General features: G+C 48.7%; 1 protein-coding gene across 2 annotated transcripts in view; it reads right to left on the bottom strand.

Moving 5' to 3' along the window:
* Positions 1–26,184, bottom strand: part of ARMH4 (armadillo like helical domain containing 4) — a 64,130-nt gene extending 37,946 nt beyond the window's left edge. For both annotated transcript variants that reach the window (XM_066551810.1, XM_066551811.1), the window contains exons 1-5: positions 26,110–26,184; positions 18,976–20,344; positions 17,946–18,149; positions 16,188–16,382; positions 4,219–4,473 (exon numbers count right to left, since the gene is read on the bottom strand). In XM_066551810.1, the coding sequence (XP_066407907.1) occupies positions 4,219–4,473; positions 16,188–16,382; positions 17,946–18,149; positions 18,976–20,293 (1,972 nt within the window). In that variant the 5' untranslated portion in view covers positions 20,294–20,344; positions 26,110–26,184. The remainder of the gene's footprint in view (positions 1–4,218; positions 4,474–16,187; positions 16,383–17,945; positions 18,150–18,975; positions 20,345–26,109) is intronic.
* Between the last annotated feature and the right edge of the window lie 514 nt (positions 26,185–26,698).

Raw genomic sequence — 26,698 nt, 5'->3', positions numbered from 1 at the left:
CCACAGAGAGTAAATTCAGGTGTAATATGGAACTGCAGGTTGATGAAGACAAAGATGCAAAGCCAAGTTAGCAAACATGGAAAAATTACATCAAGGGGACCCTAAATGGAGAAAGAATAAATCACCAACTCCATACATTTTAAATGCACAAAGCAAACTACTGCATGCCCCAGTGGGGTAAAAATAAAGGTTTAAATTTGCTCTAGATCTGCTCTAGATCTCCTGCTGTTACCTACTGTGGAGAGCAGGAGTTATTCCCCTTGGGATGGGGAGGACAGGCAGCACTAAGGCATCAGGAAATAGCTGGGAAGTCTGAGGCCATTTTCCTCTTGGCTCATTCTTGTTAAATTAAGAATTCTCACAGAACTGAGAGAATAAACACTCTTGAGAACTGGGAGAAGAGGCCACCACCACCAGAAGCAGAGGGGTTTGATCTCCTTGGAGCTGCACAGCAAAGCCCACCTGCTCTAAAATGCAGGAGAACCATAAACTATACTAAACTAAAGGACCATAAACTGTTCACCAGGTTTGAACCCACCTCAACCAACTGCACTTCTCCTAGTAATGCATCATGAAAGAGGGAGCAAGGGAAGATCAGGTATTTTTATTTATTCCCTGAAAATTCAAGTTATCCACCTGGTCTTTGTGCTCCTCTGATGCTCTCCAAGTGTTCAGTCTTTGCCCACCACACACCACCTACACACAAATCAAGAAATGAGTGCAGAGACACCAAAGCCACCTCACAGAGAATGCAGAGAGGTCCAAATGTGCTGCTCTGTCCTTCACTGGCAACCTGTGACACCAAACCAGGTCCCAAATCACATTCAGACCTTGCTCCCCCAGAGCTGCAGGGTGCCAGGATGGCTTTTGGAGAGTCAAATTCTGTTTTATAAATGCACAGATTTTCTCATTTTCTGCTTTACTCTTTGTCTTCATATTGCTGGTTAGAGAGCCAGTTGATGGGCTGTGAAACTGTCAGTCTCATTACTGGCACTAATAAATGGCTTTTGCTCAGCTGGAGGTAATGTGGGACCATCTGACTGCCCAGAACTGACATTTTTAATGATTTTGTTCCTCCAGTGCTTTCTCATTGACCACTACAAAAATCCAAACTGTCTCTTTCTCTGCCAAGCTGTTTTGTGGATCAAGTTCCTCGTTCTCCAGGGATCTGCACTTGTGTCAGCCATCAGAGCAAGCAGACTGGATAATAACTGGCCTGAGAACAGCTACTCCAACACTTCTGGGCTCTTCTGCACTACAGATTTTAGCATTAAATGTCAAATTTCTGAAGGCTAGAGGACAGAAGCATCCCCAGGAGGAAGACACGTGTGCAAAGTGTTTTAAAAATGGAAAATGCCAGCTGTAAAAGTTTGGTGCTTGGATGTTGTCCCCTCACCCTGTTCTCTGTTGGGTGCTGCCACCTTCCTTCAGGTCTCCCTTTCCAATGCTGTATCCCAGGTGAAACAGAACAACTTCCCCTTCCAAACCCTGCTTAATTTACACAATAAGGGAAATTCTTCACATCCCAGTGCTATCTAGGGAAGGAAGAGACACAGTGAGCTCTTCTGGGGATGTCCAGCAGTTACAAAGCAGTCCCCAAAATAAAAGAACTGGATCTTCAAAGATGAAAGTCACCTGGAGAAAAAGGTTTTCAAAGAAAAAATAGCCCAGCCAGCAGACCTAAAGCTTAATAAGTCTTTTCCAGAGAGTCTGGTGTCTCCAGGTGCTGCAGCAGAACAATGGAGCAGCTCCTCCAGCTTCCTGACAGGTTTTGGGGGGGGATTTCTTCTGTTCTTAACCACCCACTTTGTGCTTTTCCCCACCTTTCCTGTTCTCCCAAACCCCCTCCATCAAGAAACCCATAGCCAGGAGCAGGTATGGACACAGAGGCAGCCTGATGTGTGCCATGAGTCCAGAGCTGGGAACCAGGGCAGAAATCCTCACCTGGCACAAGCTGGAGAGGGGAAGGGCTACACCCCTGCAGAAGCAGCTGCCATTCCTCCCTCACTCCCAGGAAATCAGCTCTCACCCCCTGGCTTCAGCTCCTTCCATGGATTTAGGTTATCAGTGTGAGCTCATGCAAGCCCTTGGTTTTCACAGAATCACAGAATCATGCATGGCTTGGGTTGGAAGGGATCTTAAAGATCATTCAGCTCCAATCTCCTCATCTAGCTCCATTTTCTTTGTGCCTATAAAACATAAATAATTTCCCTTTCTCTTAGGAGCACTGCTGAGCAGCAGCACACTGCAGGTGGGGAAGGAGCAGTGGCACAGAGCCACTGAGGTCACCTGGACAGGAAAAGAATTAAAAGGCTTTTTACACAAGTGTCTGCCTGCTGGAGTCAGAGGGGTGAGCCACCAGCAGAGAGGCTGATCCCACTGTGTCCCCTCTCTTTTTGCCAGCACAGCACTGCACAAAAGCCCCACCTAAGTCCTAAAAATGAACTCAGCTCAGCCACAGCCTCATCCTCTCCCTCATGGGTGTTGTACTGGCTGCAGCAGCCTAAAAACAAAAGGCAATCCCAGCCACTTGGATCTGGTGACTTGCAGGGAAGACCAAAATCCTCATCTGCCCAGTGCTCCAGGTGCTCAGAGCCATCACTGTGATGCTGACCCAGCTCACACTGCACAGGGCCTCCTCCAATGTGCATGGAAGTCAATAAAACATAAGCTGGGGGGGAGAATCCTGCCTTTTACCATCTAGTCTGTTTATTCCTTGTCTCAAACTTCTGCAAAGAAGCCCTTTCAGGGGTCAGAGGAACAGCACCAGCCCCTGGTCACTGCTTTCTCCCCTGCCTGCTGTACCAGACCTGCAGCTCCTGCCCTGAGCCTCTTCCTCCAGCAGCTGGAAATGCAGCTGTGACTCCAGTCCAGACACAAACCATGAGCTGTGTCTGGCACAGAACCTCCTCTGTAACCCCAAAGCTGATGGCAAACATTGTCACATACAACAGCACCACACACACCTCTTTCACCCAGCTTGCCAAAGACAACCAGAAACCCTTAAGGACACAAATTATTCCCCTCACACAATGCCTGGGGGGACAGCAGGACATGTGAGACAGCCCTGACACAGCCAGCACCCAACAGAGTGCTTTTCAAGCAGGATTTAGTGTGACAGGGAGGGATCAGTCCTGCTGCAAACTCAGTCTCTCCTTCAAAGGCCAACCCTCCCACAGAGGTCTGGAAATCAAACCTCCCACACAGATCCTGAAAGACAATCTTTGATTCAATTAAGGAAGCCAAGATCACTAAATCAGGCTGGAAACAGCATCACAGAGGTAAAATCAGAATTATGCTTTCAGGGGAAGTGATAGAAATCACATAGGTGTATATGATGGACAATATATAAAAGACTTGGATTTTTTTTTTTTTTATTTGATGGGCTTCTAAGAGCAGCTAACTCCAATAGTCACACACAAAGACCTTCTGTCTAGATGTGGTTCAGCTCCCACAAATTCACCTGAAATGTTCCCACTGTGTTTGACAGGGCTTGGCTTGGGAATTGAGTATGCTGGGAAATTATTCCAGAGCTTTTGCCAGGCTGGACAAGCTCCTTTCTCAGATCTCCTTTGTCCCACAGCAGCTCTGACCTGCATCACAAGGACTTCCCACATACAAACACTGACTCCTAGGTGGAATAAGGACAGTCATTAAACACAGGGCCTGCATGTACAGCAGGAATAAATTTTGTAAAGCTTTACAGAGGCTTTGCAGGTTTGTCTTCACACTGCCAGCACAGCTTCCCAAGGCTGGATCATAAATGGGCCTCTTAAAATGTCAGAAAAGTGAAACTCAGACAAATGTTCTGAAGTAGCAAAGAGGATGATGAGCAAATACCCAACTCCTTTGTCCCCAAAGGACAAATATCCCTGTACCAACCCATCTTGGGCAAAGGGAACTGAAATTCTCAGGAATCTCACCTGAGAAGTTTTTTTTTTTTGTCCAACCTTGGAGCAAGACAACACTAAGCTCTGGGAATCAACGAGCAGCATTGGAATATCCATCTTTTCCCCAAAATGACAAGTCAGGTCACGCTGCCTGGGACACATCCCAGTGTCACCATTTGTCACTGGTGAACTGGGATTCCTCAGGAATGAACCTGCTCTGTGTTTAGCTTGAGAGCCAACCCATGGCTGGCATGAGGGAGTGCCTGGTGCAGAGTGAAGAGCAGGAGAGGTGAAGGGGAGAGGAAGAAGGAAGGGGCTTTTCTCTTACCCAGACCCTGGTTCTGCTGCTCCCACTCAATGGTGTCAGGAACCTGGTAGGACACCCCAGCCAGCTGGGCCACAGGGTTTTCCAGGCCAGCCAGGGGCTCCTGGGAGGTCTCTCCTGGCAATGTGAAGCCAGGCAGATCCGTGTCACCCTCCATGCTTTCATCCATCAGGTCTAGGTCCTTGTCCTCCTCGTCTTCCTCTTCCTCCTCTTCTTCTTCCTCCTCCTCCTCTTCATCCTCTTCCTCTTCCTCGCCCTCTGGCCAGAGAGACAGAAAAGAAGTGTCAGGGAACATATTTAACTAGACCTCAACACAGGAGAGCAAACTTGAGTCAGCAGACACACTACAGTGGGAGCAGCTGGTACTATACATTCTCCTCATGGTTAAGAGTTTATGCAATTGCAGTTTAAATTGAAGTTGTAATTCACGTGTTGGAAACACAGGAGATGATTTCACATCTTAACATGGGGGAAACTTTAGCCCCACAGCATCTCCCTGTGATTCAGCACCACAACGTGCAAGAGTCCAAACCCAGAAATAATTTTTACCCTGGAGAAACAGAATCTTGAAACAGAATTGTTTTGATTCCTTGACATTGATGTTCAAAGCTTTAAATGAAATCTTGTGTCTGATCATTTTATTTCTGAGCTGAACAACAGTTCCTTTGGGAGTGGGAAGCAGAAGGTTCACAGATCTCTCAGGTGAGCACCAGGCTGAGCTCCTCCAGAGCAGAGCAGCTGCAGGAACCTGTCCCTGTTCTCTGGCAGGAAAACACCCACAGGGCTTCATCTGGAGGAGCTCATCACCAGTGGAACTCGCTGGGGAACAAGGAGATGTCGTCTCAGACTCTCAAATTAGTGGGAAATGCAGTAACTTTTTGCTTCCTAGCAGCAGGGTGCAAACAAGGCTGTGCACATGTACAACACCTGGGTTTCTGTAACTACAGAGCTCCCTGCTTAACCCATCACAGCTCCAGGGAGAGCTCTTCCCCTGATCGCCAGTCTTGGAGGCAGCAATGAGTTGGTTCTATGTTTAACTCTAACTGAGTCTTTCCCACTGCTTTCAGGACCAGGTTGCTCCAAGCCTGATCCTACCTGGCTTTGGAAAGAGTTGGAAATAAGGCAGCATAGCCAACACTTCACAGGAGAGCTGATCAATGAGACTTTGATGAAATTCCTGTGAATTCAGTGCAAGGTCTCCCTGCCCATGGAAGGGGGGATTGAAACAAGATGATCTTTAAGGTCCCTTTCAACCAAAACCATTCTGTGATTCCATGAATTCTCTGCTACAGCACATACCCATTTATTCACAAACTGTTAACACAGGAAAAAATAAATATTTAAGCCATATTTCATCACTAGGATCTAAAATGGCAACACAGGAAACACTGTACTGGATCAAACCAAAGGGTTTTTTCCTAGTTTTTCCTATTTCCAGCCACAACTGGCTGCAGATGCTGAAGGAAGTCTAGAGCAGGGCAAATACAGAGCCAGCCTTCCCACAGTATTTTTTTTTCCCCAAGTCATAGTTATTAAAGTCTCAGGGACATCCTATGCCAGAATTTGCATTGGAGCTATTTAATAGCTGCTGATGGAGCCACCCACCAGGGAGAGATAATATCTGGAACAATGGCATGCTTTGAATTTCTCACAGTTCCTTTTCCAAGGCTGAGAATTGAAACACAGTATTTATGCACTTTTATCTAATTTACACCAACTCTGCTCAGCCCTGTAGAAAAATTCCCTCCTGGTGTAGTCACCCTGCATCCAGGCATTAAAAACTAACAAACCACCCTTTGTTAACCAAATCCTTTATTTGTTGTATTTGTTACCCAAATATTTCTGCTGTAGTTGTACCTCCTATAGGTTGGTGGCAATCCAGCCTGGATTAAACGGCTTCCAAAATTTGGGATATCACATGAGATGGGAATATGAGAAATCAGTGCCTGTTACAAACCCACTGATCCACTGTGCTGTGCCATGGCATCTCCCTGCCCTGGAATTCAAGAATTTGCTCCCAACCACTGCATGTTTTCCTCAGCTCACCAGACAAGACAATCCCAGTGCTGCCTTTCAGTCCTGCTCCTGCATTCCATACAAATGAGCTGCTGCTGGGATTTAGCTGCATCACCCTGCTAGAGCCTGACTTTTGGTGCCTGGAAAGATCATTCCTACCACACAGAGTATCTAATGGAGCTCCCAGGGATGCAGCTAACCCCTTAAATCCCCACTGCATTTTAGAGGCAGTTTCTGTATTATAATGTGCCCAGCATTCAGAATCAAATCAGAATTTTCTCTGTCAAAATGCATCTTTTCATACAAAACACACAGCTGTGAAGCTGAGAGTGGCACCTGGAGAGTGCTCACTGCAAAGACAAGTGAATGTAGGTCTTTTCCCTCTGCTGAGAGCACCACAGCTATCAACAATCCCAAAACTCACCAGCAGAGACTCTGAACAGCCAGAAAACCAGAGAAAAGGAACATGAACAGAGCTTTGCCCTAGACTGGGTGGGAAAAGCAGCCAAGAGAGAACAGGCATTGGATTTTCATCTCTGAAAAACTGCTCTGGGACAAGGGTTTGAGAAGCTTCTTGTGATTTTTAGCAATCCAAGTGACACACACCTGCCAGGATGGAGTGCTGAAGCCACAGATAGCCATCTCCCTGTCTCCAAAGGCTGTTGGCAGCCAAGCTGAACACCCAAATTGAAAGTTCTGAGACCACTTATCACATCTGATGATCACCAAGCTTCATCAGTCAGCAGGCAGGCACAGCAGAGAGCTGTGAATAATGAGATCCTTGCAGCACAGCCCCTGCAAAGGGGGAAGGAAAAGGCTCTGAGCTTGCTCCCTTCTCCTCTCTGCCTCATTCCTGCATCTGAAATCAGCTTTTTAAGCCCCATCCTGAAATGCCAACAGCTTGCCTTGCTGCAAGGTGCAGTGCAGAGCACCACTTGGTGGTCACAAGGAGGAAGCTGCACTTCCAAAAAAAAAAAAAAAAAAAAAAAACCACAACTTCCCAAAATTGGGATTTCAGCAGAGGAGGCACAACTGTGCAGAAGGCTGGGCACTCCCATAAGGTGGGAAATGGAGATGAGCAGCACACAGCCAAAGCTCAGGCTGGAGGTTTGTGCCTCACACTTCTACAAAAGTCACATTTTCCCTCCCAAACTGGCACCTTTTGGCCTTCAAAGGGCCTCAGCAGCAGATTGAAAGAAAACTGTTGGGAAAGACTGAATGCAGGAAGGAGGGAAAGTGCAAAGCCCAGCAGATGCAGAAGGAATCCAGAGTTTCATGTGCATTTGCAGCTCCATGTGAACTATTTTTGTGTGACATGGAATGGTTTAGGTTTGAAAAGCCCTCTGAGATTAGAGTCCAACTGTTAATCCTGTACTAAGCCCCAAGTGCCACATCCACACATCTTTTAAACCTCTCCAGGGATGGGGACTGGGCAGCCTGGCACAATGCCTGACCATCCTTTTATTAAGGACATTTTCCCTAACATCCAACCTAAACCTCCCCTGGTGCAGCTTGAGGCTCTTTCTCCTTGTCCTGTCATGTGTGGCCTGGGGAAGCTGTAGGGGAGCCCCAAGGAAAGAAGTCTGAGATAAAATAACACATTTTAAGCAGAGTTTTTTGGAGGATTTCCAGCTTTATTTATAGAAACAGCCACCACTAGGCTTTATCAAGGGACTCTGACTAGATCCAGTAGTGACACAGGTGAGATCCAGAGGATGGGATTTGCTTTTTCACCACAATGATTTCTGTGGCTTAGGCAGAGCTGAGACCCCCTCACACCTCCCTTGTGAGCCATTTCCCTGACCCAGCAGGAACCCACAATTTGTGGAATCTGAAGCAAAGCAGCAGCATCCAGCCGGTAAAAGCCTCAAAAATCAATTTTTGGGGTTGCGATGGCTTGGAAGAAGCTGGAGCTGAAGCCACTTGTGCTCATAACCTTGCTGAAGGCAATGGAGCTACAGCAAGTTTTCAGCTGAGGAAACCTTCACTGAAGAATGATGTTTCTATATTTAGGTATTTTCCATTAATGTTTGCAAACACTTGGATTGCTCAGGAGAGCCAGGAAAGCATCATTCTGTCAGGCTGAACACACAGCAGCAGAAAGATCTGGCTGTGCCCTGAGCAGCCAGAGGCTCCCAGTGGAAGGTGACAGATTCACTCAGAGGGACAAAGTGAATTCCAAGTGCAATAAAAAACCCAAGAAACAAAAAAAAAAAGAAACCAAAACCCCAAACAAACAAAAAAACAACAAAAACAACAAAAAAAAAACCACACAAAAAAACCAAAAAAAACCCAAACAAACCCCACCAAAAACCCAAAGAAATTTACAAAAAAAACACAAATAAATTTTAAAAAATAAAAATGTTTTTTATTTATTTAATTAAAATTATTTAATTTATTTAATTAAATTTGATACTATATTATATATAACATTAAATTATAAAATATAACTATATAATTTATATAATATCTAATTATATTATTGAATTATGTAACATTATCTATTATAAATTTAATAAATTAATTATAATTTTAAATTATTTTATTTGTTTATTAAAAATATTTTATTTTATGGGGTTTTTTGGCTTTTTAAAAAGAAAAACCCAAACAAACAAAAAAAAAACAAACAAAAACCAATCAACCAACCAAAAAACCCACCAAAACCCAAAACTAAAAAGGAAAGAAGCTGCAGGACAAAACCTGGAGCTGTCATTTGCCCTGTCCTTTCCCTGCCCAGCCTCCTCCACACCAAACTCAGGGGATGAAGATGTCTAAATGGTACCACAGAGGACTGCAGTGATCCTTGCCAGTTTAAGCTGTGTTTTTATGTGGTGTTCAGTGCTGCAGGGTGACCCCTGTGTGATAATACCACCATGTAAATATGTAAATAATGCTGTGTAAATAACAACAGGATCAGGGACGGGGAGGTCTGTGGCTCCCATCTCTTGCCAGAGCAGAAGGGAGAGGCACTAAGGAGCCTCTGCCAAGTGTTTTCTCCCACTGAGCTTCACTTTCTGCACTGGTTTTGTGATCCCAGCTGATTGTCAAGGCAGGGAGGCCTTTCTAGGACAAATCTTTTATTATTAATGTGTTTCCTGCATGTGATCAGTCAATGTCACCATCCAACAGCCCCAAAATGCTGCCAGGAGCCTTTGCCAGCCTGGAAGGACAGAGCTGCTGGGAAGGTGGAGAGGATCTCACCAAGCAGTGCTCCTGTGCTGGGCCATGGTGTGTGACAGTGCTCACAGGGGTTTTCAGGTGAGGGAGGAGAGGAGAATGTCGACTCCATGTTTCAGAAGGCTTGATCTATTATTTTATGATATACATTACACTAAAACTATACTAAAAAGAACAGAAGGAAAAGTTTCATCTCAGAAGGCTGGCTAAGCTAAGAATAGAAAGGAATGAATGATAACAAAGGCAGCTGCCTCAGGCTCTCCATCCGAACCAGCTGGACTGTGATTGGCCATTAATTACAAACAACCACATGCGACCAACCCCAGATGCACCTGTTGCATTCCACAGCAGCAGATAACCATTGGTTACATTTTGTTCCTGAAGCCTCTCAGCTTCTCAGGAAGAAAAAATCCCTAGAAAAGGATTTTCACAAAAAGATGTCCGTGACAATGGTGGGGCAACAACCCAGGCACAGAAACTCTGCCAAAAATAAGAGTAAAACCCCCCTGGGATGGGTTCTGCAAGCCCAGTCACCTGCACTGCAAAGCCATCCAAGGGATTTGCAGGATGTGGTGCTGTCTGTGCTCTGGAAAAATCAATCTTTTGGGAAGTTTCATCTGGGCAATTGAACAGAGACAGGGAAAGGATGTTGGGAGGAAACCTGGTTGGGTCAGACCCTACACACAAAGCAGGAGGGCATAACCCTTCCCACAGAAGAGATTTACACATCACAGAATCATTGAGGGTGGAAAAGCTCTCAAATCATTGAGCCCAACACTCTCCCAGCACTGCCAAGGCCACCCTAACCCATGTCCCCAAGTGCCACATCCACACATCTCTTAGATCCCTCCAGGGCTGGTGACTCCACCACCACCCATTCTCTGATTAGATTTTGCCCTAATACCCAACCTAAATCTTCCTTGGTGGAACTTAAGGTTGTTTTCTCTTATCCAAATTCAAGGATTTCCTCCTAAAACAAAAACAAACTGTATCTCCAGCAGCATTCACCCCAAAATTGCTCTCACACTGAGCCAGGCTAGAGACTCAGTTTAGCAACACAAAACTATTTTAAAGGGGAAAAAACCACACCCAAAGTGCTGCAGAACACACTGCATGGGCTAGAACCATTTCACTCCCTGGCTTGCTGCAGAACAGCTCCTCTGCCCCTGGCTGTACAGGTGTTGGACCAATCAGTACAAAAATAAAGACAAGAAAGTGGTGATTTATCAAGTGAGGGGCAGTCAAATCAGTGCAGATTTAATGACCACGACCTGTGAGTGGACAGGACAGAACAAGACAGATGAAGGCAGATAAAGAGTTTACAACATCTCTTAACAAAAGTCTTCCCCAGGAAAAGGGCTGTGGGCATAGGACTTTTTTTCTAAACCACAAAAAAGGCCCCAAACAACCAAAAAAAAACCCCAACCACAAAAAACACCAGCAGAGACAGAAATTCCATTTTCATTGGAAAAAGCTGTTGGTGTTTTCTTCCAGAAGCATTCAATTCAACCCCACTGCCTGGGAACAGAACAACCAACAGGCCAAGAGTTAAGAAAACATATAATTTCAGGTTTATTTTCTAGACAAACCCAGCCTGGACCATCACAGATGATGCATACTGGGGAGCAGGTCTGTTATTATGGGCTACAGACCCCAGGTGTTAACTCAGATCCTGTGAGGAATAAGAGGAGCCAAAGGGAACAAAGGGAACAGGACTGAGTCCACTCAGCTCATTTGCAGTCTAATCTCCTGCTCCTTCCCCATCCTGGTCCCCTTCCTGCAGCATCCCAAAAGCTCCCCAAAAGCCCCATGAGCAACATTGTCCCAGCTGCTGAGGAACCCCAGGCATGAGCAGCTCCAGCAGAAAATGTTCCTGCTTATCTACACCCACCTCCCTTGGGCCAGGAGGGCAAACTGCTTAATCCTCAGATTAAAACAAACAGAAACTCATTAAAAACTCTCACTCACACAGCCCAATTACAATGCAATAATAGCAGCTGAGGGGGTTTATCTGTTATTTTTGTCCAAGCTTGGAGATAAGCATGGGAAAGCTACAACATTGAAGTGATATTTAAGTGAACTCTCATTTTTTTGGGGACAAATCTAAACATCTAAAACTGTATTAGAAACATCTAATACAGTTCAAAATTCAAATAAAGCTTGGTCAGAACAGGATCAAGGTGGGTCAGACTAAAAAATACCTGCTGGAGGCAGAAGAGTAGCAGAACATCACAAGGAACAGAGAGCATGGAGAAGAGAAGGCTCCAGGAAGACCTCAGGGACACTTCCAGTGCCTAAAAGGGGTCCCAGAGAGCTGGAGAGGAATTTGGACCAATGCATGACAGGACAAGAGGGATGGCTCCAAGCTGACAGAGGGCAGGGTTAGATTGGAGATTAGGAAGGAATGCCCATGAGCAGAGTGAGGCTGAGGCTGTACTGTAAAACTGTGCATGTCTGTATCAAACACTTCCAGAAGAGAGAGGAGGAAAGAAAAAAGTTGAGTTTGATACAAAAAATAGTCACTTTTTTCACCATTTTTTGCTACAGAGGAAAAGGAGGGATGAGCCAGCACCTGCTGTGAAGAAGATAGAGGTCAACAGAGAGCAGTTCCCATTTCAGTGGGAGCAATAAACAAGATGCAAGAGGGAAGTGTGTACCAAAACCATTTAATAATTCATTCTGCACGTGCTTTTAGCCTTCTGCTCCTTGCCAATTTAATTGATAGCCAAAGAGCTGGTGAGGAACTATAATATCAGGCTAGTTAACCATGCTGGGTTAAGTGCCTGTTTTATTTACACCTCTGCATCCTAATTTAAATTTTTAACAGGGTTGTAGAGATTTAATGAGGCAGATCTTAATCCATCCAGTCAAGGTTCAAATAACAATCCCCTTCAGAGCCCTAATTTCTGGGAAGAATACCCTTCACATCCAAAAAAGAAAAAAAAAAAAAAAAAGAGAAGGTTCCTTGTACTGTGCCACAGATCAAAAGAAAAATGGGGAGTTGAAGCATCCTTTATAAATTGATGTAAATGGCAACAAGTTCTGAAGTATTCAGGAGGAATTTCTTCACAGAAAAGGTGATTAAACATTGGAAGGGGCTGCCCAGGGCAAGTGGTGGAGTCACCATGGCTGGAGGTGTTTAAGAAAAGACTGGATGTGGTCTGGTTGACACAGAGGTGTTTGGTCAAAAGTTGGACTCAGTCCTGAAGATTTTGCCCAACCTAAGCTGTTCTGTGGTACACAAAATAGCTCACAGCAGGCTGCAAATGCACATGAAACTCCAAATTCTGCCAGCTGAGAGCCATCCTAATTAATTGGGAACACTCCACACTCAAGAGCTACTTGGTTAAAGCCTCCTCCTCTGGAGCAACTGATTTTAAGTTGCCATTTTCAGAGCTGTTGGCTCTCCTGCCACTACACAACAGGCACAGCAGCTCCTGCTTCAATCAGAGCTCTGAGCACCCTCCACAGCCTTCTGCAGCTCTCCTGACCCCTGAGCTGTGTGAGCAGCTCACTCCCAGCAAGGGATCAGAGGGAATTGTTCCCTGGGAGAGTGTGAGATCCTGGCACAGGTGCCCAGAGGAGCCGTGGCTGCCCCTGGCAGTGTCCAAGGCCGGGTTGGACAGGGCTTGGAGCAGCCTGGGGTAGTGGAAGGTGTCCCTGCCATGGCAGGGGGTTGGAATGAGAAGGTCTTTGAGGTCACTTCCATCCCAACCCACTCTGTGGTGCCACAATTCTCTGCTATCCAGGCAGGGGGGTGACACTCAAGAGAACCAAATCTTGAGTCTGCAGGGCCAGATACAGACTCAGCCTCACCCACAGTGACAGCACCAGAGCCTGGTGAGCTCTATCAGGAGGTTGCAGCTGGAAACTGCACAGATTCTGCAGAAGATGGAGCATGGCACGTGTCCTGCCACCTCAGAAAGTCCCACCTGCCAAAGGCTGCCACGCTGGGGATGTGCAGCCACCTCTGCCAACACCATGGCAGATGTTACAGCACAGGACCCAAGCTGAACAGCAAGCTGGTTTCTTTCCAAAAAGTCACTTTTTGAAGTGTGTTGGGAGGCTCCCATCGTGGTCCTAAGGCAGCTGAGCCAGTAGTGTCACTGTCATATTTTCTGAAAAATCCCTCTGCCAGGATTTCTTCTCCTGGGAAGCCTCAGAAAAGAATGAAAACAATAATTATCTGATTGCTTCTCCTGTGTTTGCTGCTTTGGACTGTGGTCTGGAGATTGTTTACCCACTGGTCATTGTTTGATTGGTTCCATGTGAATTGTTTTTACTTAATGACCAATCACCAGCAGCTGTGTCAGACTGAGGAGTCAGTCACAAGTTTTCATTCTCATTCTTGTTAAGCCTTCTGTCTATCTTTTTCTTTAGCATAGTTTTAGGATAGCATTCTTTAATATAATACAATATCATAAAATAATAAATCAGCCTTCTGAGAACATGGAGTCAGATTCTCATCTCTTCACCTTGTCCTGCAGACCTCACAAACTCAACACCAGTAGCTCTTTGCACCCAGAAGTCCTACAGAGAAAGCTGCAGTGCTCAGCTTGCTAGAGAGACATACAAACCCTAGGCACAGAGACAAAACACAATCAATTCCCCCAGACAAGCTTATCCTCTGCTGTGTCCTGTCCCCATATCCTATAATCCCTTTACAGGATTTCTCTGACTAGGAAGGGCAAAGTAGAACCAAGCTCACCAAGGAGCCAAGGCAGGAGGAAATTTGTTACCCAGCTCATCCCTCCAGAGTCCACCAGAGAGGAGGATAAGCTCCTCTAGACATATTTTCATTTTGCCTGTGCAATTTGATTTTTAAAACACTTTTGCATCCAAGCCAGGCAGGTGAATACACAGATGCAATTAACCACAGGCAGTTTGGCACAGATGGTCCCCAAGAAACAGAGGGAGCTGAGCAGCAGGGGTTTGTATTTAATGATGAGCCAGGCCTTCAGTGAGACAAGTCAGCAGGACCCCACTGAAGGCAGCAGAGCTCACTCAGCTCCTTGCACTTTCTTCCAACAGTGAGCCTCTCCCCAAAGGGCCAAGAGCCCTCATTAGGCACCCAATCATGTGCCTGCAACAGCATCCCCCAGAAACCTGAGTGTCCTGGGCTGGAGCTCCATGTAGCTTTAAAGGAAAGCACCCCCAAACATCTTGGATCTGGCAGCATCAAGATATTCTGAGAGTAAACAGCAGGAACTGTAATTTTAGGAGCTAAGCTTCCAAATGCCACTCCATCATGAGGATGTGATGCCCCCCAACTGCCTTTAAGCAAAAAAAATTGTTGAGAGAGCAGAGTTGTAGCTCAAAAATGTTCCTTTGTGCTTAAACTGGGCCAGCACCATCCCCAGGCAGAAAGCCTTGCCCCAAATGATAATTGTAATTGTCCCATTTTACAAGATGTGGATTCATCTTCCCCAGCACCAGGGAACCTTCTGACTCCCTGCACAGAGGTCTGAGCTGAGCAGAAGAGATTTAGACCACAAGAGCTGTGCCAGTTGTCAAATGCACACAGCACAAAGAACCCTATGGCCCTTGGAGAACAGAGCCAAGAAACCCAGAATTCCACTTAAGTCTTCAGCTACAGCCCATATCTGCCTTTAGAGGAGCCTGGAGCAGAGAAAGCAGAGTGCAGAGGGAATCCAAGAAAGTTGCATCAGTCCTGTACTGGAGCAGAAAGATTTTTTTTTAAATGCCTGTGCAGAAGGTCTCATTAAATTGAGAGAGACCAATGCTCAGCTGAAACTGAAATCCCTCTTATCTTTCCATGCAGAAACCCAGGCTTCTAAAGGAGATCCCAGAGGGCTATAAAACACTTTAGCCTCCTGAATCACACTGCTCTTGCTAAGCAGAGACCTCATTTCCCAGCCTGAAGGATCAGGTTTTCCCTACACACACAACCTTTCCCTCCCCTGCTGCCACTCTCCCACCAGCAACACATCCCTGCCTTGCCAGAGACATCCAAAATTCATCCTGGCAAGGGCAAAATGCTGCAGTTGGAGCCCCAGAGAGCTCAGGGAAGGCTTCAAAGCCAGCAGCAAGCCAGGAACATGCAGTGGGGAAGACTCCCAGCTTCTGCTGCCCTCTAAACTCCACAGGAGAGAGAGAGTTATTGCTTCCTGCAGAGAAAAGATGCTGATGAGCTGTTGTCTGGAGCACCCCACCTCTACTCAGAGGAGAAATACCATCTGGCAGTGCCACCCCTGGAGAGCTGCCAACCTTTGCAGTAAAACACTAAGGCAAGAGAAGGTCAAGATAAAGGAAGGGGAGCAAAAACAGGCAGAAAGATTAATTCCTGCCAGGTGGTATCAGCCCAGAGACTGGAGCACAGAACTGGATGGATGAGCAAGCAGAGAGGAGTTCAAGTAGGAAAAGGAGCAAGGAACAGTTCTCTGCAGGAAAATTGTGGGTGAGGTGAACAGAGGGCAGATCAGAGCTGCAGCCCAGCTCCAGGGCAGGATGTGCTTTGCCTCAGCACCCCTTTGGTGGGTGCATTACAGGTGTGCAGAGCCAGACCCTGCTGCAGCAGCAACACCACTGCTGCTCCCCAGCCAGGAGAAAACCCACCCCCATCCACCAGAGCCACTGGAATTCCAGGCATCCTCCAGGACACTGCTCACTGCTTGCTTCCTGCGCCTCCTGAGAGAGCACAGGCTGTCCAACACCTTTATTGGGAACAGTGAGATGTGCACACAGGCAGACAGACAGACAGACTGGGGGCTGTCAGGGCAGGGCTGGCACCCCACAGGAGGCCCCCTGCCCCCGGGTACCTTCAGACTCCAGGCGGTCCAGCCCATAGGTGCCAGCTGTGCTGGTCCTCCTGGCAGAGGAGGCCACTGATGCTGGAGTCACCAGGACCACAGTTCTGCTGGCTGGCTCCTCTGTCTGTCCAGCTGGGGTAGAAGACATCCCACCAGGGGCTGGGACAGCTTTCTCACTGGTGACCAGGACCCCATCTGTGAGATCTACAGGAGACAGGAAAGAGCAATTGTCACTGTCACATTTTCTGAAAAATCCCTTCTCCTGGGAAGCTGAGAAGCCTCAGAGAAAAAGGAAAACAATATTATCTCATCTGCTTCTCCTGTGTTTTGCTGCTTTGGAATGTGGCTGGAGATTGGCCATTAAATCAAAATAATTCACATTTCGTATAAACAATCACAATCCAGCTGTGTCAGGACTCTGGAGAGATTCACAGGTTTTTCATTAGTATCTTGTTAAATCTTCTGTCTGTATCCTTTCTCTATTCCTTAGTATATTTTAGTATAGCATTCTCTAATAGAATATAATACCATAAAATAAGAAATCAGCCTTCTAAGAACATGGAATCAGATTCATCATTTCCTTTCTGCCACCCTGAAAATACCACAGCAACCATTCAGTATAACAAGATTTTATAAAAACCCAAGAAACCCCTTAATGAAAATTTAGCTCAAAAGAAGTTACCAAACTTTTGTTTCCTTTGAGAAGTGACTCTGCTGTAGTGAAACTTTCTCCTCAAGGGCAGCCAGCAAAGGAGGTTCCCCTTAATGAGGGGGAAACCCCTAAATGTTTTAATTCCATTGCTTTAAGGACTACTCATCACCACAGCTTGCAAGATCAGAGCACCAAGCCACCAGCTGAGAACTGAGCCAAGTGACAGATCTAACAGCTCATTACAAAGATAAAAGTTGGTTGAATTTATAATTAAATCCCAGAAACAAATTCAATTGGTGGAATCTGCCAGAAGAACCTTCTCCCCCTTACAAACAGACCCTAAATTCAGAGATACAATGCAAACAGCTTCTCTTCTTTTGATGCCCTGCAACATAAGAATTGCCAGAAAATCTGCCCAGCAGCATTTTCATTACAATGGTCCCCTCTACTACAGAAACACACTCCAGCTCAAAGCCAGCCTCGTGCTGAGGGAGCCCTTGCTACACTCCTGTCACCTGCCAAGGTGACACCAAACCAGCAGGCAGCAGCTCCAGGAACATGACTGCTTACAGCATTTCTGTATGAGCCACAGCAGCCTGAGAACAATCTCCCATTTCTCAGTGAATATCACTGCAGGCTTCCACACCCAAGGGCTTGCCAGGCTCCTGAAGGAGGGGGTCTTTCCCCCACCACTGGCTCCCATGGAACCCTGATGAAACATTTTCATCCTCTGGACTGAGCATCAGCAATCTGTGACTGCCTCGGGTTCCAGAATTAAGAACTCTCCCTACATAAATAAAAAAATTGCTCAAGTGTCTAAAGCTAAAGGCAGCTTGCTAGCAAGGACAGACAGGGGGCTTGTTTGGTTTGGGGAATTTTTTTTAAACTCTACTCCACTTATTTGGGGCAAAAAAAAAAAATCCATATGCTAGCAAATCCCAGTGTGGTGGATCTCATGGCATGGGCAGAAAGCAGTGGCAGCCCAGGTTTAGAGGCAGAGGGCAGAAGTTTAGCAAAAAAAAAGTCACTTAAATAAGGATATTGCATTGAGATTGGAGGGTGACACTGGTTCCAGAGGCACCATCCCATCTTGTGTCCTTGAAGGAGAATCCTACCTTCTGCATCCACAGGGCTCCCTGTGGAGGAAGCACCTGTTGCCAGCAGCACCTGGGTGGCACTGGGAGCTGTCAGCATCTGGGTGTCCTCCCCACTGTTCTCCTGAGGGAAGCTGGCAGCCCCTGCTCCCTGGGTGGCACCAGGCACCTCTGGCACAGCAGCAGCAGCCTCCTGGGCAGCTGTTGTCACCTCCTCAGCAGCACCTACAGCAAGAACACGTGTCAGGGCAGGCTCACAGGACAGCTGACAGCAGCAGAGCACACATCTGAAGCAATAGGAAAGGAATAGAACTCCAGGAATTAACAATTCCAGAGCACAGGGCCAGCAGCAGGGCCAGCCTTCAGTGTCCAGCTCCCACTGAAGCCTCAGCTATTAAAATTTGTGTCACAAAAATCAGCCTCAGGTTGATTTTTGTGGCAGAAATCTTAATAGACAGTGTTGTTTCCCCAACATCTGGGAAACAGCAGAGAGGCAGCCTGCTGACAAGTCAAGTGCTTAAAAATTAATCTAGAAATTAATCAGTCAGGTTGCAGCACCAGCCTGCAATTAGCTTCCTTTCTTTTACAGCAAAAATTAGGTCTTTTGGATGAAGGGAAATCATCCTTTTACATCTGCAGCCAAAGAGGGAAGAATAAAGATGCCCAGCAATTAGAAAGTCCTCATCAACCTAGAAACATGCCCAACACCTGACCTGCCTTTTTTTAAGCATTTCCTTTATATTTTAAACCCCAAGTAGGAATACTGTCATGAGACTGAAGGTGCCATCTCTGGAGGCATGTGCAGGGCAAGGTGACACCCTCAGGCTGTCCAGGAGGAGTTCTGCCTGCAGGAAAGAGTGGGGACAAGCACTGGGCAGCCACAGCTTCACCATGGGGCAAGGAGACAGCCCAGGGGTTTCTGTCACAAGGGCCAGCAGCTCTCTGAGCACCCTTGTAAAGGCATTTAAGACACCAGTGGCTCAGGCTGCTGGCACAGCTCACTTTAAATCCCAGAAATGAGAGGCAAGTGTCTGTAACAAGCAAGTTTTACCTTTCCATGAACTCTCCAGAGTAGGAGAGAGCTCAGGCTGGGTATCTGTCACCACAGCAGCCTCTGGCTGTGACCGAAGGACGCTCTTCTCCTCCTCTGCTGTGACTGCACTTCTGTTTCCCAGGGAGCCAAGATCAGCTGTGCCTGCCTCTGACAGGTTCCCAGGGTGGGAAGCAGAGCTGCTGCCTGGGGAAGTTGCTGGCAGCTCCTCCCCTTGCAATGGCACTGTGCAGTTGCTCTCCTTGGCAAGCTCAGGCGCTGCTGGAGGGGACACTGGGGAGGGCACTGCTCTTGTGGCATCCTCTTCCTCCCCCACACCTTCCTGGCTGGTCTGGGATGGCTCTGTTGTCCCCAGCTCCTCATGAGACATGCTTCCCCCTTGACTGACGTCCCCCAGCTTGGTGTCATCCCAGTCAGGTGGCACAGTGTCCATAGGGGGGATGGTGACAGTGCCAGCCGTAGTGGGCAGCTCCTGTTGTGTGACACCTGTCCCAGCTTCTGGCTCCAGGAAGGCCTCAGTTGCCACAAGGGGAGGTTTGGCAGCCACAGATGTTGGTGGAGCCAGGGATTTCAGGGGGCTCCCTGTGCGGGCTCTCAGCACTCCCAGCCCAGAGGTCACACCTGCGGCCTGGGGACTCGGGATGACAGGGAGGTCACTTGCTGCTCCCCAGCTGGGAGAGCTGGGGCTCAGTGTGGGCTGGGGCACAGCTGAGAGGCGTGAGCTGCTCTCTGCTTCCTCCTCCTCCTCCTCCTCAGTGGTCCCAGAAAGGGGGTTTGCTGAGGGGCCAGCAGAGCTGGGCTCCGCTGCCACACCACCCTCGGTTGTGGCCTCACCAACGGGGCCACCAGACTCCTCCTGGACTGGAGGGCTCAGCGTGGTCACAGCTGTGGTCAGCATGGCCCTGAGTGCTTCATCCTCATGCAGCTGAGGCTCAGTGGGAGCCAGCTCCTCCTCATGGCCAGCAGGCAGTGCCCCAGCAGAGGGGTGACCCCCCAGGCTGGGCACAACATGGCTCGGGCTGGCAGGGAGGGCTTCTCCTTCTGCAGTGAAAGCTTCACCCAAGGGTGTCCCAGAAGGCTGTGCTGACACTGCACAGGGCTCTTCAGAGACTGTCTGCTCAGAAGGGCCCAGATTGTTTTTCAAGTCCACCATGGCTGTCCTTTCATCTTCCAGCCCATTCCCTGCCCAGGGGCCATGCTGGACCTTGGTGACATCCTCCTCCTCCTCCAGAGGCTGAGCCAGGCACGGCAGGCTGGAGGACAAGAGCAGGATGCTGCAGGTGAGCACACAGATATTAAATCCTTTTGATCTCCTCATGGCTGAGAGGAGATGTGTCCAGAAGCCTGCGAGGCTGACAAATCCAGAGACCTAGAAGGGGGAAAAGGAACCAAGATTACACAACCCAGAACCAACCACAGACCCAGGGCCTTAAATAATGGGAGACCAAGACTATGACCAGTTGTGAGCAGACCCCCACTACACATTCCAAGCAATGAATTCCCCCATCTGTTTTACTCTTCTCAGCCTACCCTACCTGAAGAGGCCAGACAAAAACCAAGTTGATCTGAAGGTCAGGACCTGGGAGCTCCAAGGATCTGAAGCCCCAAGACCCTGCCCAGCCCCTCCCTAGTAACAGAGTGCAATGATCCACCCAGCAGGCATCAGACCTGCAAGCAATGGTGTGGATCAACCTGCTGGTCCTGAACCAAGTCCAAAAATGATACTTGTCAGGACCATGAGGTCTCAGGTTTGTCCTGGCCAGCCCTGTTCTGTGCATTGGCACAGGAGGAGACCAAGGAACCCACACAGAGAACAAGATGGGTCTGTGGGGGACAACACAGCCCCAGAGCCACACCAGGAGGCTTTAGGGCTGCACCATGTCCTGGCTGAGCTCCTTGGCCCCACCAAGGAAGCTCCAGGCCAGAGAGCAGCACTGCAGCATCAGCACAGTGCCCGTGCTGCACTGCACCACGGAGGCACTTCCAGAACGTCTCATGTCCAGAACCACCGAGGCTTTCCAAGAGAGCACTGAACCTGGAGGCCAGCAGGGATGCAGCCAGCTGACAGCCTGCCCTTGGCAAGCTCTGCTGCCTCCAGGCACACAGCTCCAGCTCCCAGCCACCTCCCCTGGGCACGTGCCTCAGCCCTGGCCACTCCAGAGCGAGGACCATCCCACCCAAGGCCTCAGTCAGAGCTCACACCAGTGCCATGACACCACAAACATCCCTCTGTCACAGCAGACCTGGCAGCTGCTCAGGGGCACCGACAAGCCCTACTGCAAGGGTCTCCAGCCATCAGCAGCTTCAAGTTCTTTCTCTCACCTGTTCCTCCAGTTCTGGGGCCCCCAACATGAGAAAGAGTTCGGATAAATCCAAAGAAGAGCCACCAAGTAGATCACAGGGCTGGAGCACCTCTGTTACAGGCTGAAAGAGTTGGAAGGTGGAGAAGAGAAGGCTCCAGGGACACACTGGAGCATCCTCCAGTGCCTAAAGTAGTTCCAAGAGAGCTGGAGAGAGACTTTGGGCAAGGGCATAGACAGACTGAGCAAGGAGGAATAGCTTTTCACCTAGGTTTAGATTAGATATTAGGAATAAATTATTGACTGAGGGTGATGAGGCCCTGGCACAGGGTGCCCACAGAAGCTGTGGCTGCCCCTGGATCCCTGGAAGTGTCCAAGGCCAGGTGGGATGGGGCTTGGAGCAGCCTGGGATAGTGGAAGGTGTCCCTGCCATGGCAGGGGGTGGGATGAGGTGAGATTTTACCATTCCCAAGTGAACTGTTCTTCCCTTTGGGCTGCAGGAATAACAAATATCAATAAGGAAAGAGGTTGGGGCTGTCAGAACCATCCCTCAGTCTTCCAAAGAGCAGCAATGGTCACCCTGTGCAGTGCCACTGCTCATGGGCACCAGGATAAATCCCTAAATTTATCCACACTCCTCATTTCCCCACCCAGACTGCACATCCAGAAGTATCACTTGCATTTGTACCCACAGAGTGCAGCAACACAGCTCAGAATTAACCACTGCAGGCTCCAGCATCTGGCTGAGCCTTCAGGGCACACTGAGTCACTTTTTCCATGCTCCCTGAAGCCTCATCCCAGCAGTTTGAGCTGCTGGAATAATTCCCCATCACAGGCCACACACATACACCAGGTGCTCAGGGACAAGCAGAAGCCACCAAAAAGCTCACCAACCTAGACGCCTTCCACTTTATTTTTAGCATCTTCTATCTCTGAAGGATGGGTGGCTACCCATCTATTTTCTATATCCCCTCCCTAAAAAAATAGCTGAAAACCGACAATATTTAGCTCTTTTCCCAGGCCAATTCTTGATGCACTTTTGTAATTAAAAAGCACTAAGAATGTATTATGCAAGTTAAATTGTTAGTGCCTAACCACATGCATCTGCCTCACCATGCAGATGAATATAAATCACGTTCACCTCAACACCCCTTCAGCAAGTGCCTGTTAAGAGCAGGCATATTGAAACATCAAGAAGTTGGGTTTTCACTACTTAAAAGATAGTTTAGCTTTAAGTACAGCTTATGAAGAAGTCAGGAGCATTTAGGTGGCACAAATGCTTTCAGCAGTGCTTAAACACAAACAGAACTCCAGCTGCACTTGAAAAGCACTTCTCTTGCAGTCATATACATTATACATATGTATATACACATCTGTACAGATATTTTGTAGCTTTCTAGCTCAAGGCTCGCCAATAGCCCACAATATTCAGGCTGTGGTTAGCAGAAGAACCAAAATGCTCATCTCCCAACAAGGTTACTCCATATTTACTGGAACCTTTCCTCCTTCTGGGGGGGTAGATAACACAGGCACTCAATACCAGCCTGATGAAAGAGTTCCTTGGGTTCCTTCAGGGCAGCTTCATATTGTTTCTACCAATCTGAAAAGCCCTGCTAGTAATAACCCTACATTTCTATATGGCAAAAAAAATCATACTGGAGAGTTATTCGCTCAGGAAATCCACAACAGGCAGATGTAAGCTAACCGAGACCTTCACACTCAGTGAAAGCCGGAGATAGTGGCCCAGAGCTTGCTGCAGGATAATGGCACAGGTTCACACTTCAAAGAAGATTAGTCAGGGCTTAAGAGCTACTTAGCTTTAGGAAGAGGCTGGATTAGAGAGTGTATGAACAGCAGTGACCTGGCTATCTCCTTAAGCAGAGTTTGACACCTTGCTGAAGCACTCCCCCTGAATGCAGAAGCCGCAGGTACCTGGCTGCAGAGCAAAGCTGCACCGAGTCACATCGACCCTCCCATCTGGCTATTTTTATAGCCAGGCTGGAGCACCCTGCCCTGCCCAAGCACTCCTCTGTAGTAAGGCTGAGCTCTCCTGTGAGCAGCTCGAAGGCAGTAACTCAATATTTCATACTGCAGGAACTCCTCGTCCCCACGTTTCACCTGGCATCCTCAGAGCTGAAGCCCTGGAGGCAGCTGCCAAGCGCTGGCCAAGCTCTCAGTGGAAAAACTAATCCTTGCTTCCAATAGGAAGCAACACTGAGGGCAGGAGACAGTGCCAGCTACTTCCCCTGCACTCAATAACAACAAATCCCAGGAGATGCAGTTCCTCCAGCCGCAAAGGCAGCGCGACTGCAGGCAGCCAGGGAGCTTTATCTTCAGCATGGAAAATAATAACTTTTCTTTTAACACCTGGGAGACTGGGGAAAAAAAAAAACCACACACACAAAGAACTGCTAGGCTGAAAACAGGCCAAAACTGGACATCTCCAGGAGCTACCCACAAGAATAAGAACCATCTACCTCAGTGGGGAAGTCAGGAAGCCGAGGGACAATAAATATAAATTGGTCACCAGCTGAGGCAGCCTCAGACTCCTTTGGATCTTTCTGAGCCAGGCTGCTTGCCTGCTCCATACAATTAGCACTTGCAGTAGTTATTAAACCATTAACCCCTCTGAATTCTGGAGGCTTCTTTGAGATCAGCTCTTGGGGGGCCCAACAAAAGCCAGCTCAGAAGGAGCCCCAGCCTGTTACGGCCACTCCAGCAGGGCAGGCTTGCAGGGGAGCAGCACAGAGCAGAGCAGATGTGTCTCCTTCAATAGCTGTTCCTTGCATGGACCAGTGGTTTGTGGAGACATGCTGCAAAGGATTAAGCTCCCCCTCTGCCCCAGCTGTGTGCAGCTACTCCCTCTGAGAGCTTTTTAAGAGCTTCACCCAGCCAGCTCGCTTAGAGAAAACAACTCCCTTCCCGCCTTCCTCCCCCCCTCCTAAAAAAAAAATTAGCTGTTATTTTCTGTCTTTGACAAGTTATGGCTATGTTTATACCCAAATTGTTGAAACAGCATGGAAAAAACAAGCACCAAGTTTTAAACTCCCTTGGATTAATAACTCTGCTCTAACAATCCCTCTGACACAGGGAGGACACTCTGCATGCATCATAAAGCAGAGAGCAGCAGACGAACAGGTCAGCCCCAGCCAAATCTGCCTTGCCTTTGAAAAGAGCTCCTCACACCTTCAAGCACAAGCGTGGTGCCAGCCCGGGCTGCCTGAGCAGTCCTGGGTGTGCTCAGCTCCGAAATTCACTGAGAATTGAAATTCACTGACAATTCGTAAGGGAACCGGACAAAAAAAAGCAGCAAATCTTTTAATGTGAAGATTTAGCCAAAACATACAAGTCAAACAACTGCCAGCCGTCAAGTGCTCTGTTACAGGGTGCTAATGTATGCCATCCAAGCCTCATTACTTGCGCTGAATACAAAAGGCAGCAGATAATACACTGCAGAGCTCCAACTCCTACTTTTGTGCACGAGCCGAGGAAAATGCCATCGTCTCGTCTCGCTTTATGTCCTTGCCCAGTTCAACCGAGTGAACTGGGGGGGGGGCTGATGCCCTTCCAGCACACACTTCAGGTAAGCAGACCTCGACCAGCTCAGTGAAATCCCAGCAGTGACACAACTCTACCCCAGCCAGCAGCACAAAGTCAGGTGAGAAAAATTACGTCGAGACAAGCACACAACAGAGGGGCACATCCTCGCCTACCCTTGAGGATGCATCCTTAAAAGCAAACAAATGAGGTATTAATATTCTGTATGGCCAGCTTCCCACCAGTCCCAGTGAGGCACCTTAATACATAATACATCACCTCCACTTCCAGCCTCGGCATTCCAGCTGGAGTTCTTTGAGGAGCCAGAGACATGACATGTTTTAGGCATTATTCCCCCAGCCACCAAGCTTTGTTCGGAACGGCACACGGACCACCTATGGAAATCCCTGCTTGGATTTGCCAGCAAAAGCTGCATAGTTCTCCGTGGCTTCTGACCCGTGCCAGCTCCCCGGCACCACAAAAGTCTAAGGTCTACCGAATTCCTGAGGGATTAAGCCAGGGAGGAGGGGGTGCTGAAGAATGAGGCCAAAGGGTGCAGCAGTTTCCAAGCAGCAGAAGGACAGAAACGCCGCTCCCCAGCCTGCCTGGGAGCGCAGGGACAGCACTCGGATTCCAACCAGCAAGAAACGCTCCGCAATTTCAGCGCCTCACCTAAGGCTGACAGGAACAGCACACAGGAGATGCTGGAGGATCGCGAGTCCCTGTAGGTGAAGGTTTAAGAGCACATTAAATGCACCTTGTCCGGCCCTGCTGGCTTGGGGTCCAGAGAAGGGGATTAGGGCTGCTCAAGGCTTGATTACATCCAGCACGCCCGCTTGCCGGGCACAGCTCCATCTCCCCTTATGTCCTCCTTAGTCATATTTACAGGTGACTTTACAGCCCAGAACTGCATTCTCTCCCCACCGGGCAGGGCATCAAGTGCGAGCACCCGCCCGGGGCTCCTCCTGCCCAGGCCCGCAGCAGGACAGAGGGACAGCGGCGGTCACCCCCAAACCACCCCCGCGACAAACACACCCCGGCCCCCAAAGACTTCCCGAGGGATCCCACCGGGACCCCCATCCCGGCAGAACAGCACCGCCCGCTCTCCCCGCTGCCCCTTCCCCATCCCCCGGGGCTGCAGGGACCGGCCGGGAACAAAGAGCCGCGCCGAGGATGCGCTGCCCCGCGGGCAGCCGAGCATCGCTGGAAAAAGCCACGAATCGATTGCAAACGCGTAACCCCGGGGTGAACGCGGCTCGGGGGTGCGATGCCGGCTGCGTGCGTGTCCCGGCCTCACCTGGCTCCCGCCGCCGCCCGGTGCTCGGCGCCGCGCTCCCCCAGCCCCGCGGCCGCACGGGCGGAGCGGAGCGGGCCGCCCACCGGCGGGCGGTGTCGGGGGCCGGCCCGCTCCGCCCGACCGCCGGCCCCCGCCTGCCTCCGGTGGGCTTCGTGCTCCCCGGCACCCGCAGCCCCCGGGAGGGGCCGCCCGCAGCCGCCTCTGGCGTTTGCTGCTTCTGCAAAGGGGAGTTGGAGCATCCAAAGCGCTGGGTCCACGCAGCCAACTCTGCCTCGGCGCCTGACCCGAGGAGATGCCGCTCTTTGCTCACAAGGAGCTGTAAAAACAAGGCCTAAGGCACCCTTGAGTGCTTTCCCATCTATTACAGATTGTCCTCCAGTGTTTTCAGCTGCAGAGGTCACCTTCCCCTAATGCACCCTCTGCAACGGGGAACCACTTCTTAAATGGCAACATCTGAATTAGAAGAGCTTTAGACAACGTCCCTTTTTTGGTGCTTTGTTTTAAGCACCTATTTGGCCAGTACAGAAAAGGGCAAACAGCTTTACTTGTGTTTTTCTCCTCCCACCTATTTTTTTCCAATAAAACCCCC

Source organism: Molothrus aeneus, chromosome 6 (assembly GCF_037042795.1).
Source record: "Molothrus aeneus isolate 106 chromosome 6, BPBGC_Maene_1.0, whole genome shotgun sequence".
Taxonomy (NCBI): domain Eukaryota; kingdom Metazoa; phylum Chordata; class Aves; order Passeriformes; family Icteridae; genus Molothrus; species Molothrus aeneus.
Note: the sequence above shows the minus strand (reverse complement) of the source record. Positions and strands in the feature narration are given on the sequence as shown.